The 19,120-nt window shown below is 38.9% G+C and overlaps 3 protein-coding genes across 5 annotated transcripts in view; 1 reads left to right on the forward strand and 2 right to left on the reverse strand.

Moving 5' to 3' along the window:
• The first annotated feature begins 229 nt into the window (after positions 1-229).
• Positions 230-4,455, forward strand: LOC105453132. 2 transcript variants are annotated; one of them, XM_011694856.1, is made up of 10 exons: positions 230-321; positions 458-1,361; positions 1,451-1,702; positions 1,767-2,040; positions 2,127-2,404; positions 2,489-2,632; positions 2,727-2,970; positions 3,437-3,579; positions 3,682-3,817; positions 3,900-4,455. In XM_011694856.1, exons 2-10 carry the CDS (start codon positions 459-461, stop codon positions 4,079-4,081), a joined length of 2,556 nt encoding a protein of 851 aa, XP_011693158.1. In that variant the 5' UTR covers positions 230-321; position 458; the 3' UTR covers positions 4,082-4,455. The 2 variants fall into 2 exon arrangements, with proteins under 2 accessions (XP_011693158.1, XP_011693159.1); XM_011694857.1 differs by having other exon boundaries at positions 2,127-2,308.
• On the reverse strand, positions 4,219-7,056 carry LOC105453131 (eukaryotic translation initiation factor 6). 2 transcript variants are annotated; one of them, XM_011694855.1, is made up of 7 exons: positions 6,725-7,056; positions 6,313-6,398; positions 5,520-5,695; positions 5,253-5,429; positions 5,005-5,186; positions 4,881-4,922; positions 4,219-4,418 (listed from the first exon to the last, which is right to left on the reverse strand). In XM_011694855.1, the coding sequence occupies exons 1-6, from the start codon at positions 6,829-6,831 to the stop codon at positions 4,907-4,909; spliced, it is 744 nt and encodes a 247-aa protein (XP_011693157.1). In that variant the 5' UTR covers positions 6,832-7,056; the 3' UTR covers positions 4,219-4,418; positions 4,881-4,906. The 2 variants fall into 2 exon arrangements, with proteins under 2 accessions (XP_011693157.1, XP_011693156.1); XM_011694854.1 differs by lacking the exon at positions 4,219-4,418 and adding an exon at positions 4,536-4,808 and having other exon boundaries at positions 6,725-7,055.
• A 2,960-nt stretch (positions 7,057-10,016) lies between these two features.
• Positions 10,017-19,120, reverse strand: part of LOC105453133 (hemicentin-1-like) — a 173,725-nt gene continuing 164,621 nt past the window's right edge. Inside the window, exons 9-13 of the mRNA XM_011694858.1 lie at positions 18,675-18,813; positions 16,726-16,913; positions 16,035-16,168; positions 15,193-15,418; positions 10,017-10,539 (exon numbers count right to left, since the gene is read on the reverse strand). Coding sequence (XP_011693160.1) covers positions 10,438-10,539; positions 15,193-15,418; positions 16,035-16,168; positions 16,726-16,913; positions 18,675-18,813 — 789 coding nt within the window. The 3' untranslated portion in view covers positions 10,017-10,437. The remainder of the gene's footprint in view (positions 10,540-15,192; positions 15,419-16,034; positions 16,169-16,725; positions 16,914-18,674; positions 18,814-19,120) is intronic.

The raw sequence follows: 19,120 nt of genomic DNA on the forward strand, positions 1-19,120 counted from the left end.
TTCCGGTGACCACTGCGGGACGTTGTTAGGATGTTAGCGGGGTGTTTCGGCAGTTTCGCCTGACGGAGAGGTGTCCCCCTCCTCTTTTTTTTCGTTTTCGCGAGGAGGAAAAACGCGCGCGAGAGACACGCACAGTCCCCCCTGTCGCGAGATCGCGCGAGGTCGCGTGCTTTTTCTCCAGCAGTTCCGGCCGGGACGAACGAAGGGATGTGGATCGCCGCCTAACCAACGCAACGGAATAATCGTTTCTTTCGAAGAGATCGTGTCCCCTTATGTCGTTACCCGGTCTCTAAGCGGGTGATCGCCGTACGACGCCACATGGTAAGCACGATCGCGTTGACGACGGGATCGTCGGGGCAGGAGAATGTGGGTTTTTTTTCTTTGTCCGGGGAAAAGTATATCCTTGTAGTCCTCCGTTATTGTGTGTACATATGCGTGCGCGCCTTGGTCTTTGCAGGATGCCGTGTAACACCGTCGCCGTCAGCGGTCTCGTCGCGGGTAATATGAATTCGGAGGGGAACGATGAGCACGGTCAGGGCAAAGCGGAGGTCAGTGTGGACGTCGGTCTGAAGAATGACAAACAGTCCGTGGACCAAGACGCGATGACGTCCAAGGTGCAGCTGGAGAACGGGGCCGAGGAGCAGTTGAGGCTGAACAACAACGGCGGCGGCGGCGGCGGCGACTGTAGCATCAAGCTCGTGCTGCCAACGTCGAAAACCTCCGTTGTGCTTGCCAACGGGACGAAACCCGTGCAAAACCACCCCGTGTCTGATTGTGCCAACTCCTTGGAGCAGAACGTTTGTCAGGATGTGAATGTATCTTCCATGTTTGCAAACGCGACCGCCAGTGTCAAGCCTCAGACTGCGAACACCAATACCGTTAACTGTCAATTGAAGCATAAGACTGTCGTGAATGCGAGCCCGTTGAGTCTGCCTAAGTCCCAGATGCACTTGAATCTATCTTCCACTCAAGCGAATGTACACCACGGTCATAACTCAGCGTCAGCCGTTCTTAATTCCGCCGCAGCTACCGCCAGTGCTACGTTACATTCAGGTGTATCTACGTTAAATGTATCAGTAATGCCTCCTAATTTATCAACGATTAAATCAAACGACGACGCAGACATGAAGAATAATGTGGATTACGCATCTGCCATAGAGAAATGTCCTTCTAAGGTCTCTTGCAGTTCAGATTCTAGTCCGGAGGCTGACTGTTCCTGGACATCAAAGTCCTACGGATCTAAACGTGTACTGAATAACATAGGTGGTAGTATAGGCTCGACGAGCCAAGGAACTTGTTGTTTTCTGAGACCTAATATCAACGGCAGCAGAGAAGTTGCTGGGCCCAGTGGATTGCAGAGGGTAATGTTTTCTACATATATATAACATATATAACTAATTGAACGTTTATATTTTGCTCACAGAATTTAACGAGTTTTTCTTGCTTTTAGACTTCGCAGAGAGAGCAGGTGGAGCGAATGGATTCCAGTTCCGGGAACGAAGGGGATATGTCCGATGGAGAAGACTATTTCTACACTTATAAAGGAAATGACGATGCGATCCATTTGGATCAACAGGAAGAACTGAATCAGAATCACGCAGCGAATCAGAGGGAAGCAGAGGGACAGAACCATAGCGGTAGATCGAGTCCAGAGATGGATTACCTGGAAATGGACTTTGATCCTGGGCCTTCCTGCGAACTGGTAAGATGTTTGCCGTATTACGAAACCGAGTCGGATTACAATGTCCTTCGTTCTTCCCTCACAGGATACTGGAGATAGTGATCCGGCCTCTATAAACGAAGATATACAGAATATAGCGTTAGACAATATAGAGCAAGACCCAGTGCTAAATGATCTGAGTAGTGGAAAAGTCGTGTCTAGACAGGGATTGGTAGCGACGCCGCAGACTTCGAAACCAGCGGCACAGCATGTTAATCATACCGCTTACCAACAATGCACAAGTAATCAATGTACAGTAGAGCAAAGTGCAAAGTCAACTTACTCGGCTCCGTGGATGCCTAGTACTAGCGCTGGAACTGGTAAATCTCACTACAGCTCTTAGCAATGCAAATTAAAAATCGTACTATCGTTCGGGAAATATTCCACGTTGATATGAAATTTACAGGAAGGTGGGACAGTGCGACACTTTATCGTAATACAGGTTGCCCAGTACGCGAGTCGTACGGTTATCACAACACGAGCGGCGATCTTATATCGCCCGGTGATAATAGAGATTCGGATTCCGAATTATGGGCCGAATCCTCGACGTCATCTCTCCCGGACAATTCCAATTTGAATGCCAGGAAGGTTAATCTCATTTCTACGCTTTATCATCGAATAATGGCTAAGAAACTAATGCTCAATAAGCATGCTGCGTTTAATCAAAGCGGTGATTCCAATCTGGTTAATATATTTACTATTAAACAGATTTAAATCATGTTCAACGAACACTATGTCTTATTAAATTTTAAACAATGTTCGATGTAGGAAAATGAACTGTGTAACGAACGATTAGATGGGTTACCGCTAGTTGAAAAGGTAATGCTGTGGAGTGAGCAGGAAGCCACGATGAAGCAAGTCACGCAAATTGGTACCTCCGCCTGTGGTGCTACATCCGCAATTAATGCTTTGGTAATATTCAAGCACATAAATGTTACGGGACTTGTGAATTTCTACGGTAGTGTGACCGAATCTATTTGTATATACATAAATCATCTATTTTCAGTTGGCCTTAAATGTATCATTTTCCCTGGAAGTGTTAGTAAAAGGTGTAAATACGAGATTGAGGGAACTGGGTGTACCGCTACCGAGGTATCTTGTTAGTCGTTCAGTAGCAGGGGCAACTCATAAAGACATAGCACGAGGAATATCTCTGTCCACGAATGGTGCAGCTGTAACCAAGTTTTTTGCATTTTATCCAGAGAGAAAAGTGTCATTATCCCATTGGTTGCATTATTGGATTTCTAGAGGTAAGAAATTAAAAAATACGTTAGTTCTTACACAGATAATAAGATAGCTCCCCTACACAGATAATATTAATACAATTAACAAAAATCGAACCAACTCGACTCATTCTCTTTATTGTGTTGATTTTAAATCTCTATTGAGCCTCAAAAATTGATGATTGTGTGAATATATATATATTAAAAAATTGATGATTGTGTGAATATATATATATTCACAATCATCAATTTTTGAGGCTCAATAGAGATTTAAAATATATTTATATTTTCTAACAAATTCACACAATCATCAATTTTTAAGGCTCAATAGAGATTTAAAATCAACACAATAAAGAGGAATAATGAGTTGAGTTGGTTCGATCTTGTTAATTGTATTATTTATATATATATATATATATATATGTATATATATATATTATTGAAGTAATAAATGTCAAGAAATACAAGCACAAAATATATTTTTACATTTTAGGTGCTGCACCAATCGCAACATTGAATTTACAACATTGTGGAGAAGGTTGCGATATACCAGACGCATGGCATCATCAAATGATATTTGGTGTAGGACAGGCTGGTATATATTTAACAAATCCCTTAGAATGTTTACCTGAACAGGTTTGTATAATTGACTGAAAATAAAAAATATCATGCTTAAGTAACAATTATTTTGAAATTGATTTGATATACTTCAACTTTATGCTTGTGACATGATTTTAGCTTGTGTGGCATCAATTAGTTAGCCCCAGTATTTTATTAATACGAAAAACAGACGTTCTAGCGCATTGGAATGCAAATACAGATCTAACGCCGCTCGCGACAATGGATCAAAAGTGGCGCAAACTTAATGTCCTTGGTATGATACATGTATATATGCTATTTTTTTCATGTAGTTTTAATTGCGATAATAATTTTAATACAACGCATTTGTGGTACAGGGCAAGTTGTAAATATGGTGCGAGAATCAATGAGCCAAAGGCAGCAACCTAACGGTACGACCAGTGGAGCGACTCACATTCGCATTCCGGCGTCTTATCAAGCAGGCATTACGTTGGTCATGTGTGCCGATTCCGCCGCAGCCACCGAATTGTTACACGCAGAACAACTACCACTGCTCTAGTCTCAAATCGATCAAAAATTAACAAATCTGGACTGGTCCACTTGATTTACAGCAAATTTTTATTGGCCGGCCAGCCCACACAACGTTCTTACTCATAGTTCATTTTCTATGTAAACTATCAGGATGGATAATTTACATTTTTGACACAAAGCGCGTTTGTATTCAAAGAGAATATTATTGATTAAAATATATTTCAATAGAATATTTCTGTTTTATACATAGTTATATTCATTAATTATCAGAGATAGCTACAGAGATATTATAAATATACTTTATAGATGCTTGTATAGTCGGAAGTAAACTTACCTTGATATAATGTTCATTACAGATATTATTTCTAGGAAGAGAATACGAGATATAAGTGATACAAGTAATTTTTGACTTTCCATTGCTTAATTTCATTTCTTTCATTCAAATTTATTGATTTTTTTTTTAAGACTACGCCGCATGCGTATAGCTAATGACTGCAAGTTTATTTTACAACAATCCTACTAATCAAATATATGGACAGAAACATTGTATTTCATACAAATTTTTAATATAGAGTATCTTATTACACGTATTATCTCATGTCGAAATTACGAAGAAGTGTTTGTTATAGATATGGTGATGAAAGAATCTTGTGCCGATAAAGCCATAAATATTGAGTTTTATGTACACATACATAATGTATAGTCCTGTATACTTTTTCTGTTTTAAAGAAGTCCTTTTTAATAAGTCCGACATGCTAAAACGACGAGAGATATTCTTGTGATACGGAAAATTGTTAAATATAATCATACATTTTTTAATTTCTTACCTTTCCATAAAAGGTGCATGCATTTCTTATAAGTCCGACATACTAAAACGAGGAGAATTCTTGTTATATGGAGAACTGTTAATATACTCATACGCCATACCTGCTTTTTTTTTTAATTTCTTACCTTTCTATAAAAGGTGCGCGCATACTCGATGTAATAGGAGTTGGATTAGCTTCGTTAAGTTTGAAAACACTCTCGATACGCGCGATTTCTGTCGAAGTTGTGTCCATGCCGCAAAAAGCAGCCCAATCACTTACAACCATCCCGGCGGCAATCACATTGCTGCCTCTGTTCACCGTTCCAGTCTGGAATACCATTTATAAAAATCATTCACAGAAATAGAAAACTCTCGGAATTTTCGCTTGTCTTACCGCAAGTGGCACTTGCAGAAGTGAAGATAACTCATCTTGCTCCTGAATAGGCATATTTGGATGCACCAAACCACCTTGGTTAGATAAAATGGAATATGAACCGACAAGAACGTTACTCGCGATAGTTTGTCTAAATACTTCCACATTCAGAGTGTCGGCTAAAATTTCTTCAGTTTCCTGTGAAAATACAAAATTGGAGCCATTAAAGTAGCGTATTTCAGTTAGAAATTTCTTAAGTCAATATAACAGGAGATATGAAAAATTTACCTTATCCAAATCTGGATGAACTAAAGCGACATAATCATTACACGCTATAACATTGCCGAGAGCAGAGAGTCTCTCCTCCACTCTCTGCACTTTTACATTATCTGGCAAGGAATTTCGAATGTGTTGGAGTTCTGTGTCTGTTGTCGTGTTTGGTACTAATAGTCCGTTCTTGTTCGCTATATTGCAAAGATAAATTATTATGAGTAACATGTACATAGATAAGATATAGATAAGAAAATTTTCAACTTTAAAAAAATGTTTAATTTTTTACGACATTAATTTCTTCAAGAAATTTTCTCGAGAAGAAATAAGCAGAGATGGCAAAATGTTAACTACTCTTTTTGTTGAAACTACATTTTTAAAGAAACTAGAACAACAAACTTTCGGTGTAGTTCTTGACTATATAAGAAATTTCTTGAAAATCTTCAAACTACTTGTATAATCATTATTTATTTATTAAATAATGTATAATAAATTATTTCTATATTCATGTAAATATATATTAGATAATAAATTATTAGATAATAAATAGATAATAAAGTTTAAAGATTTTTAAGAAATTTTCCTACTGTCAAATTACATATACTCCGATTGTTTTTAGATTGGTTTTTAGATTGTTCTAAAATGAGAGTACTATAAATCTAAAGTCCACATATGCTAGATTTCTAGTACTATCAATACTGAGCTTTAAAATACAGCCTATTCAACCATTATTCGATTGTCTAAGTAAAGACTGATCAATATTTTAACAGCAACATTCATACTTCGATAAAAGTTATTTTAAAATATTTACCAACGCACAGTCGACCTATGATACGGCATCCTGCTACTGATGCGTGAATAACCGGAATAGTCTCGGATAATTCTGCCTCAAATACACTGTATTATAATGAACGAAAAAATTATAGTGATTAGTCCAATCGAAATCAAATGATAGATTAGTAAGATAACAGTGACGCTCATGTTTTTTATCATTATTATATTTCCAAACTTTATTACATTCGTACTGAAGTTTGACGCTTATCATTCCATTTTACCTCGCAACAACGTGCAATTACACTGTATTGCGACACATTTTTAAGGTTATGGTGTACAAATATTCGCATCCTGATATTATAGTTGAAATAACCGACAAAGTCGATAAAGGATATCAGTTGCACAATACCGATTTCGCGAAATTGCGTTATGAATGACGTCATGCTCACCTGTAAAAATTTTCGGAGCCGCCGATCGCGACCAAACAGTAGGAGTTTGTCAACTTCGAGAAGACGCCGATCTCGTTGTTGTTCTCAAATTGCACACGAACTGCCATGACCGTAAGAACGTTGCGAGCTTTCACATCGACGTATTCCGGTTGAGATATCGTGTAAACGTGGTTCTCGGTGCTCGTGCGAACTCACGCGTATACGTTAACCTCGCTCAGATTTGGCAAATGCCGTTCGCGGGCACGCTACACGAGCTTCCGTCACAGAGTACGAGCACAGTACGAGCGAGAAGTTGCGAGACCTTCAGCGCGAGCGGAGATATCGGAGATGTCAAGATAGAGTGCTGACTGCTGAGTGGGTAAAAATATACCCACTCTATGTCAAGATAGGATTGACGGAAACAGACGAGAATCCCCAATTCAGCTTGCGATTGGTTAAATCCAATGTAATAATCAGCCGGTCATTAAATTAATCGAAAATAATAAGACTGAGACCGATATCCTGTCTAAAATCTATAAACTGTTTTAAATATAAGTTTTGGGCTACATTCCAAAACGTTGCTTTCGAGAGGAAAATTTTACTAAAAAGCTGTAGCATACGTAACATAAATTATACAGCTCTTTAGTACAATTTTCCTCGAAAGCAACGTTTTGGAATGTAGCCTTATAGCAAACAAAGGAGATCCGATAGCCACGTTATCTCCAATTAGCTAATTTTTAATATAAAATTTTTTTGTTTGACAGTATAGTCATCAACTAAAGGTTGCACTTCTTTTATCATTATACATTGGAAAATTTTTATTAGGGTTACATTAACACATGTAACTGGAAAATTTCTATTTGAGTTACAGTAGCACATGTTTACGTAAACTATAACTTTTTATATTTATAGCGTTTTCGGACGGAACGGGGTTTTGACGTTTGATCGCTCCGAGAGCGATTGATAACATGCTCCTCTCGTCCAATCAGAAATCTAAAACAGAGCATGTGACGTCATTAATCGCGGTTTGCGGATCGCATATCGGATTTCAGCCAATCACGACGAGGCAGCTTCAGATACGCCTAGGGACTCCGGTCTGTAATGATTCTTACTAGACTCCCTCTAGAACGATTGTTCCCTCGAGCCTCGAGAGCTTTCGATATCGATAATCGTGCGTGCATTCGCGAATCGCGATCATTCTACCAACCGATACGTCAATAATGTCAATGCAATATGCATGCACGTTTCGAATCTTGCGCGAGTTCGACGCTCATTTGAAATTATATGTTCGCACACGAAGAAGGCTGCGTTTCGATATTCACTGCAAGTACTGAAAATCTATAATATACGTTACGTGCACTATAGATTTTCAGCACTGGCAGTGAATATCTGAACGCCAGCCGAAGATGATGGCCGAGAGATAGAATGATTCCGTACATCTTGAAGATTTTTACGTCAAATGATGCAGCGACGGAGAAATGGTACGTACGTTGATATGTTATGCATTAATCCAATAGATTTACAACGAATTGACGAGATAAGCACATAAAATTGTGAAACTATAATGTATATATATATATGTATGAGTTGATCAACTGAATTAATGTACATACACCCACACACACACACACACATACACACACACACACATACTCTCTCTCTCTCTCTCTCTCTCTCTCTCTCTCTCTCTCTCTCTCTCGTCGTATATACTTTTAGATTTAGATTATACATTCCAAAACGTTTTGCTTACGAGAAAAATTTTTCTAGAAAGCTATATAGTTTATGTAAACTAACTTTTAATATCTTCGAAACGTTTTAGAATATTTAAACTGTTGAAACAAGAAATGCATCAAAGCGGATCGTCATAATATTTATACGTAAATCTTACAATTTCAAGTAACAGCGCGCTAAATATTTTTTTCAGTCTTAAAATAATTTTAAACTGATTTTAGCAATTTGAATTTAACATTGTAGTCGATTTTCATATTAATATATATATGATTTAGAATGTAGTCTGTAGCTTTTTAAACATTTTGGAATGTAGCTTTAAAAAGAAATAATTACATATTTGAATTATTTGAAATTTGACGAAAGCAATACAGAAAGTTTTAATGCAATGAGAAAGTACAGGTCTGTTATTAGATCTGTTCATGTTATTTGGAATCCCCAAAAATTTTTACATTAAAACGATATAAATATGTATTCAGGCGTTGGAGAGAAAGAGAAAGCGAAGATTCTGCCGAGAGCAAAAAGTTCACGTAACACGAACAGAAATGATCTATTATTACAGTACAACGTTACGTTATTATAATATGAGTTTCTAGAAGTCTCAAACAACATAAATTAATTTTTTAAGTAGTAAACAGATATTAACGAGTTTGTCTTATCATTTCCTTTGAGTTTTATTTTTATTTATTTTTCTCAATAAAATTTATTTTTGTTCAGAATTAACGTCGATAATGCAAAATCGCGAATGTTCCGAGTTCTGCATATTTTCCGCCGCTTTGTAAAATTCACGGATTCCGTGGTTGACGAATTTTGATACTTGGATCTCGATTTTCTTTTATTGACAATCAATATACACAAGCTCTACGACGTATGACTGAGTTTAAACCATGATTCAACAGCGGGATGGTGAACAAGATAAATGCAAATGCATCGTAAAAATATTTCATCCTTTCGCCGTGTACTTCGTACAGGAGCAATGAGGTTTAAAATAAAGATAAAATGGTAAAATTTTTACACTGCGACGTTTCTACAACGATATGACTGCAGTTTTCATAAGAATAATACATATCGTGAAATTTTTCATAAACTGAAGAGTGGTAAACATTTTGCAGAAACTGAAACGTAACTTTGTAACAAGAAATCGTGTCGCTTATATTTGGTAATAGCGTTAATTTTGAATCTTTAAAATGTAATATTAGATATATGTATATAATTAAATTGAGTAGAGACAAGGTCATTCCAAATTCTGAAATAATACAAATTAAATGAGAAAAACAATAGTAGAATGCAAAAATTGAATAGGATGTATCATATAATATACTTACGTTGCAACGAACTGTTTGTCGCAATGAAGCTGGTAATAAAATAATTGTAAATCTATTATTTGTGATCGCATAAAGAAAGTCTCAATTTTCTGAAACTGGATTTGGAAGGTTTTAGGTATTATAAATTTATTTATGACAATAATGAGTCGAATATATATTACTGATACAATCGTCGAATTTCGTCGCATCGTAGGAATAGCGACGTTTCGTAACTTACCATTCGTATACTCTAATCTAAAGGTGTCAATAAAAATAGTGGCTGATGAAAATCATCGTTTTATTAACAATATTATCGTAAGCGTTATAAATATGCGTAAGTTCTCGTTTTTGATTGGTTCTTTGGGGGATCGTATCGATCGTCTTATTTCCGAAGAAATTGTCGGCAGTATATTATTTTAGCGAGAGACTCGTCGCTATTGCATCTTTCGATCGAACGCCACGACGGATTCGCATTTGAATAGTTCGCAATTGTTACACATGCTGCATATATGTATACGCGGTTCTCCTAGATATATCTCATATTCGTAATAAGTGAGGCTGTTACAAGTAGAGCTACGGTGTTTTGCGTTTCTGATTTCGTGCCACTCTCTGCGTCGTTCCGCTCGTTCCGCTCTTTATACCATCTACCTCGGTTTTTTTCTCACGTGTATATATTGATATAAAATGAACATAGCAAAATCTTCAGTTGCTCGGCTTGAACGTCGTGTATTGCGGCGGCTTCTCGCTCTTGTAATGGGGCTTCAATGTCGCTAAGCGATCGGGTTTGAGAAACAGCTGCTCCCCCTGCACAATTTCCATCTTAGGATCTTAACCCTCGGTAGCTCGCAAATTTCCATCCGAATTAGCCTGCTGCTGTTGCTCATCGAACAACTTGAATCTTGAATATTTATTACTGATCCCGGGTATATTTGTCTTTCATGGGGAAACTACTACGTTCGAAGAATTTACTTTCGAATCGTTCTAAATTCATGCCTCTCATTAAATAGTGAAGATTACATCTACTTTTGCGTGTAATAATTTTTAATAATTTATTATACCCACATAAAATAAATAATATGCATATATAATCAGCATATATAATCATTTCCTGAAAATACGATTTTAGAATAGCATATGAAAATAAATTCTCTTCGTTTAGCGAAACAGAATGCAGAAACGTATGGCGTTTATCCGACACGCGTGGATAAATGCGAATTAATTTTATATAAATCCTCTTTAAAAATAACGAAATATCCATATATGAATGTATTATTTTAATGTACATGGTTCGACATGTGGAGCTGCAGAGGGCTAATGCGGACTTAATATTGAATACACACGCGTACCTACAGTGCACGGACGGGGGCACGTACAAATTGCTACCATAATGTTCTACGGGTTATTACTTGGCAGTCAGGGATAGAAACTAGCAATGGGTGCAATCTGTGCAATTCTAGGCGCGTCCGAAAACGTAGGCACGCGAGGACGTAAAGTTGCAGGGCCGTTCTACACCCTTGACAGCACAGGTGCCAAATAAATCCAGGCTACAGTTAGGTAGCAGATCCAACATGGCAGGCAAGAACCGAAACTAAGGATTAAGGAAGTGAAATACGTGTGTATGTATAATGCATAATAATGTAAAAAGAAACGTATACATGTTAAGGTGCCTGCTCATAAGTGCGTCATTTGACGTGCGCGTCACGCGTCATAATTTATAACAATCTTTCTTTGTCAGAAACAGTTACAATTTTTAGTTCTCAGGTCCTCACTAGGGCATGAACTTTTAAACAATTTTTTTTTAAACAAAAAATTTGGCGATAAATGCGATGACGCTTTTACAGTTGCATAAATTCAACTGCAAACGCGTCAAACGCGACAGTGCTAGAAGTCACTACCCAAGCAGAAATGATCGGTCTATAGACCTCGATTCGACGTTTCTAAATATTGATTCGATATTTATAGACATCGAATCAACGTCTATGGACCGATTATTTGTGCCTTGGTATACTTAATCTAGTTATTTCTCAAATGACGCGTGATGCGCGCGTCAAATGACGCGCCTATGAGTAGGTACCTTTATACTGTACACGAGTACAAGTACAAATGATAATTTATCTCATGAACGTTTATGAAGAGATATGTGCGTTGACAGATGGTTCTTACGATGAGATATATGGAAGGATGGATGAATAATGTCATACGCGTTGATATAATACGCACATAATAATAATTCACATTTTTCATTGAACGCGAAAACAGGATCGAAATATTGAAAAGAATTTCGATCATAGCGAGGATCGGGATATGTATCGGGTGTGATGATAAATGGTATACCCATATGCATGATCACTTTTTAATGATGACAACTTTATACACGAAAGGGAACTCGGCACAACTCTTCGAAACTATCTCGTAACGCCATACAGTGAAGTCCCATATCGTTAATCCGATTACAAAGTCGATGGTGTTCGCCTTCATTAGACTTAATTAATGACGATGATAACAGGAGATATAATATAGCTAAATCTTAGTAGGACGATCGAGGTAACGGCAAACAATATACGGTGCGTCGGGTACTTGAGGTCGGGTGAAAATAATCGGATGGGGGAAAAGATTTCTCTGTACATAATCTCTCGTGTGGTGCAGGGTACATATACAAAATGCAATTCCGACATGCTCACTCGTTGGTCGACACGTCCTGAAAACGATCTGTACAGCTTGGTTCTCATTTCTTTTTTTTTTTTATTCTGAGAGTCTCTGTCGAACCGATAAATTATTCGTATACGACTACTATAGTACAACTGTGAATCGAATCACTTATGAATCGGCTGCCAGTTGTGTGTTTAAACTACCCTTTGCAACAGCGACGTAGAAGCGCATTGTTCGGTTAGCGTCGCAAACGTACGTGGGCGATTACACATCGCTGTTAAACGTCAGAACTTTCATTAATTGGACGACGATTCGTACGTTAGATCTAAAACGGGTATACGTATGTATATGCGTATGTACATATGCACTTAGCGTGTTCAATAGATAGTAACATATCGTTATTAAATCGTAATGAGCATAGTTTCGATTGCTAATTAGTACGCTATGATACAAACACCCTTCGAGCGATGATCTTCGACGGTTTCATTCACAATACTTATCAGCGGTTTCAAGCATACGACGTCAACGATCGAACGAAAGAAGGGAAATAAAAAAAGAATTACGTAGTATTGATACTTGCTAATCGCGCCTACAATTTTCTTTTTTTTTTCTTTTTCTTTTAGACAGTGGTAGTGTAGGGTAGTAACGAGTTTCGCGTAACAATTAATTACAGCTATTCTCTTACAATCGTGTAAGTTTCCGGAAAAACGGATTGGATGATCCCGATGCGCGATCGGTCGTCCGGTCATTAAGAGCTGCTTACTGCGAGCGTAAATTCGGCGATCTCGGTCGAGTTTCAGTCTTACGTTCTTGAATCCCGCAGGACGCGCGGCTGCAGGGAATACACTCCTTTCTGGAGGCAAGCGAAATCAGAACAGAAACGAGATGAGCTATCCCCGCGAGAAGCGAGCCGAGACTCGGCAAGGAGAATTGATAGAAATTCAGTTTACGATTAAGCGTTTCAATTTCAGCCCGTAATCAATTCCACTCAATTCACCTTAATCCGGTTACTTTTTACAAGGGTGAGACGCGACTCAGACAGGAATCGCGCGCGTTCAATTGTAGCCTCCTGGAGCGGGGAGGGGGGGGGGCGGGAGGGCAGTATACGGCGGGGCGGCATTATCGTCGACACGCTCTACTTATGTACACATCTATCTAAATTAAATTACAAACAAGGACACAGCGGTAATTGGTGGAGGGACACCCGGGAACTAGATGCAACCAAATGCATGCGTAATGCACCCTACCGAGCGCATAAATCACTCAAGCGACTATCGCGATCGGAGAACGTGATACGTTCGATGCTTGCGTCGAGCAGCGCGCCGTGTCGCCGCATAAGTATTGTAATTTAACGTTGGATCGTCTAAAAACTTCTTGCGCGAGCGTCGCTAATGGATGGATGTCGTCTCCCGTACAATCGCATAGTTATATTGTATATATAACGATGATAACATCACAATAAATTTTAGCCCGCGGGAAAGAAGAAAAAGCGCGAGCGAGAATTACGTACGGCTTTAATTACTTTCATCGCTGTCAAATGTATCAACAAATTTTTGGACGACCCAGTAGAGTGAGTGTTGGGTACATTAAAACGTAACGTGTGTGTCTATATTTATACATCCTCCACGTTGGTCGCGTGTACGTGTGTGTATGTGTGTGTCGGGAACACGAATACAATATTTTATTTATATATAAAACCCTCGAGATCTTTCCGGGAGAAAAGGTGGAAAGTTTGCGCTCCTCGTTCCTTGCCTTTTTTAATCCGATTTAGTGTGTCCCGCTCCTCGTCCTGTAGAAGGAATTTTTCCTGCGCCAAGATTGCTCGCTCAATTGATTCAATTAATGGATAACATACGGACGTGCGGAGCGCGCGTCAACATTTGAAAAAAAAGTCGTAATCTTATATATTTTCCTTCTCTACACGTTTTGCTTGACGAGCCCCCGTTAAGCGAACGATTGAAAAAAAAAAAAAGATAAATAAATGCATTAATCACCGAAATACAGTCCGATAGATTAAAGATAGGCATTAATATCGACCCAGTGATGCGAGTTAAATCGCTACGCTTTAATCCGGACGGTTCGTTTCGCAATCAGGTCAAGTTGCATGCACTTGCAAGTTTTGCCTTCGCGAATGCATCGATTAAATTTAAACGCGCGTGCATCGATAGCTATACTTTCGGACGAGTGCAATGAAGTAAGCAAGCAATTGAAAAAGGTTCTTGTCTAAAGCAGAATAGCTAATGCTTTGTGATGTGATGACCAGTAGTGCAATAAAATCGGAAGGAGAATGCGAATTCTCTGTGATAGGTGTTGATATGCTTTACGTTAATAAAAATAGTAGAATTTTCTGTTCAAGGAGAAATATAAACGTCTAACTACTAATGTCAAAGAGAGTTAAAGGACTTTAAATACAATATAATTTACATATCATACATTATTATATTTATATATTATATTACTGAAAAGTCGACATAGTGTAATAAGAAGTTTAATTGTTCGTTATGCAAAAACAAAAAATCGCAACACCTAATCACCGACTCTAAACGTGTTCAAAGGAATTATGTGCCGTGTTATATGTTAATTATATGTTAAAAATGATGCGAACTTTATATGCAATTCGGAAGCAACAACACGTGACAAATAATGAAATGAAAAGCGAGAGGAGAGAAGAAGGGAGAAAGCGAGAAAGAAAGGAAAGAAAAGAAATAACGAGTAGCACGCCGGGCTTCAGCTATGCATTGTGCAGAGAGAGATATAATTTGTATATTCTCTTTTTCTATCTTATTGCCAAATATATTATTAACTGACCTGCAACGTATATTGTCCGTGAGGCTGCCCATGATGATGGTGCCTCTGATAATGTTGCTGTTGGTGTTGCGGGTCGTGCTGATAACACTCCTGCTGGTATTGCTGCGACGGGACGGGCTTCAGTACGTGATTGGCTCGTTTCTCCGGGACGAACTGCTGACTCGTACGATCCATCGTATCCACTGCCAAGCGTGGATCTTCTATCATAGCGTTGGAAGCCTTTGTACTGTATGGAAACGGCGGATATCATCCCGTTCCATTAGATGCTTTGTGTATACATATACCCTACGCGATATGCGAGGCAATGCCTCCCGAGCAATCTTTTTAAAGAAGTTCTCTGACTCATTCAGCTTGAAAAGAAATTTAAATCGCAAGAACCTATATGTAACAATAACGCTAAGGCGATTAAATAATTTATTAATTTTGTCATAGTATAAAAAATATTTCCTTAGAAGAAAGTCTTTGCTTTGAGAACAAGACATCTCATAAATATTCTTCTTTTTTTCTAAATTGGATATTTAATATTTATTCATTACGTTTTTTTATAAAAAATTAATATCCGATTAATTACTATCTTTTTGCGTTTTTATTTTCTTAAAAAACGCATTATTTATTTATTCGGAATGTAATAAAAGACGTAAAAGATTTTAAAAAGTTTTTTTTTTTTTTTGGTCAAAAAACACGGAACAAAAATCCCGTATTCCTGAGTATGCAAATTCGTAGATACTCCAACACTGGTTCTGGTCAAATGTACAGTACACAATATTGGGGCATCGCGCGTGATCCACGGCGGCCGTCTACTCGCCTATAAATCATCGCGCAACGTAATATCGCGTGCTTACCAATGCACTTGCTGCAGCGCCGGTACTGTGTTTCTGGCTACGCAGCATCTATCCGAACGTAGGAAACAAACGAATCCCATTATCAGTACCGAGAGCACCGTGAATCCGGCCACCGCGCCGATAACGAGCGGGATCTGGGGACAAAGAAAGAGTATTCCATGTGCATCGCGCATCGAACATTAATTTAGATTCCGGTGGTTCCCTTTCGCATGTATTCCTTTATTTGCATGCAGGTATGTCGATTATGTAAAAGTATACAATTTCGCAACTTCTTTTACAGACCGTACCATACTGGAATATACTGGAAAGCGCACTGGCGCGCGATGTTCGTGAAACGAAGCAAAGAGAGTCATAAGTGGTATCTTTGTCTCTTTTTTTAATACACGCTTTTCACCGTGCATTGGGAAAGCCTGTATGATCTCTATACCATTCCATACATGGAATAAACAAAAAATAAAGATTCTCACACGCTTTCTCTTTAATTGCTTCTTAGCGTAGAGCAGTGCGCGTTCCAATATTATTATTACAGCTCGATCGACTGTACATTCACTTCGACTCAGACTCGACAAAGAATTCTATTGACGTGCGAATACCTTTCCCGATTTTGTCTATGTGAAAAGAGCTTACGTTTTAGACAACGTTAGAAGTCTTGAGGAGAATACAGATAAAGCATTACGACTGCAACATTTACCTGGCCGGGCTCATCGACTTTCAGCATGAGCGCTCGTCTGTCACTGCCACGATCGTTCTCCACGATAACATGATACAACCTTTGATCCTCTTTCACTGTACTTGTCAACTCTAAGATCGCTATGTAACAATCCTCCGAAGCCAGCGGCTCCAGATCGAGCGCGCGATAGCGCGGTTCCAGGACCTCACCTGTCAATAATAGAACAGCTCCATGCATATATCTCTCTCGAGGCAATTTGTATTCATTCTTTATTTTCGTTTCTACGAAATAACTGAAATAGAATTTTGCAAAATAATAAATACAATGCGCATTCCATGTAACGAAAATAATTGAAAATCAATACACAAATTGTAACAAATCAACAAGGCTGTCATTAAAAAAAAATCTACAAAAAAATTATTAACGAATATTAATCAACATAAAAGTAATTCTATAAATATATATGAGGTATAAAAGTATCAAAATATTCTACAGAACTCTCGGCAATGTAAGACTCGTTAAGAGAGACTAATTAGTTCGTCTGCAGGTTTCTCGAATAATAACGAGTGCGAAAAATTCACGGCGTGAGAGAGCATCGATTTGGTCCTCGCGCGGAAATTGGACGGATGTCTCAAGACCGAAGCGATCTCGTGGCTCGGGTTACGAGCGAATGATCAATTAACCAAGGGGGTAATTGCGAGCGGCGGCCGGGATCGTCGATAAGGTACCGGGATCGTGAAGTGCCAATTATGTCGGGAAGCATTGAAAAAATGTGTACGAAAGAGCAACCCCGTGCAGTAAAGCTCGAGTACTCTTTCCGCTGATTCAACGAAGGTGAAGGGAAGTTTAACGGGGCTCCAGTTTCGCGGAATGAAAAAGAAGAAGAAGAGGTGGAGGAGAAAGCGAAGGAAGCGTTAATAACTATGGCCGCCTGTGCCATTCGTTTGTAGTATTCGAAACAAAAACCAAAGTAAAGTTTATACATTAACGGTTCGCTGGGCGAGGTGACGGACGTTTCGTTTCAAACGGGAACGCATAACGAAGAGGTAGAACGCGCAAACGAAGAACTTGCTGGAAAAAGTTGGTGGCCGAGGCGAAAGTCAAAGTAGAATAAAGTAAGGCCCGAGTCAGCCCGACGTCGCCGCCGTAATAATTTTAGCACGCGAAACAACGTGCTTTCGGAAGTGGTGTATCCCTTTCGTACACACGTTACCCATGTCTCTCGTGTTTACTGACACGTTTACAAGGATAAAGAGCGTGGATGCGGCTATCATTTGCGGGTAGCACTCGCGGCGAACGCCATTGTATTGCGAAGAGTAATACAAAGCGGCCGAGTAGATCAATGTTCCTTTAAACTCTAATAGAAAGTTTCCGCGAGTCGAGTCATTAATTCTCTTAGCCCTTTCCGTTTTCTGGACGACGCTCTTTGTCGTTTTACTGTAATGACAGCCTATCGCTTGATGATAATCTTTAAATAATAAACGTCTTAATTTTATTTCTCGATAAAGATTAATTAAATTTTTTGTGTTGCATATATATAATAGATTCGATATATGATTCGTGACAGATTTCTCTATGTATTCTTCTATGTATTCGAATAATAAGCGATAATTTTAAATAATTATTGTACTTTTAAAACTCATTTAAACAAAATATTTTTCAAATTACAAAAAATCGTTGATTATGTCAGACGATACTCTGACGATATTGAAATAAGAGTTGGGAGTGTCCGATATCGATTTCCAATTATCCTGCAGATTACTCACTTCCCTCCGTACGAAAAATGTCTTAAGGTAAATAAAAAAAGAAGTTCGGCTGTGTTATTTCGCTTTTATCGGTTACCTCTGTTATTTGCTCCCTTGGATGCGAAACTTATAACAGAACACGTACGTGCACGCAGGAGGCAAAAGGCCAAAGCAAAGACGAAATCGAATACTTCTTGTGATAGTTTGAGGCAAGCAGTCTCTAACCGGCGTGCAGTCTGGTGCTGCCCCATTCCCAGGCCACGAGTCGCGGCTTCGGGTCGGAGCACAGTCTGATCTCTAATCTGGCCGGGCTACCCTCCGTCGTGACGACGACAAACTTCTCTGTGATGGTCGGCTTCACCACCTGCGACACATGTTTAACGTCCTTTGAATGGAAAGTTCGTTGCTGTAGTCCCCCCTCTGGATCCCCCTCGTGGTCATCAAACGGCGAACGTGAGCGTCGCGAGCCGCTTTCTGTCGCGCGAACCGTCTCACGGTGGTGCGCAAACTGTCGTGTTTCGCGGGCAAAACTTCGCGGAGAGCAGCTTTATACATCAAAATGGAATATGCGATATGAATTATCGTGCATTGAGATGTACTAAAGATACACTTTGTATAAACGATCGAAACGCCGGACGGACAGCGACGATTCATCAATGGGTGTGCGGGAA

This window comes from Wasmannia auropunctata, unplaced genomic scaffold, assembly GCF_000956235.1.
Source record: "Wasmannia auropunctata unplaced genomic scaffold, wasmannia.A_1.0 LD336002.1, whole genome shotgun sequence".
Lineage (NCBI taxonomy): Eukaryota > Metazoa > Arthropoda > Insecta > Hymenoptera > Formicidae > Wasmannia > Wasmannia auropunctata.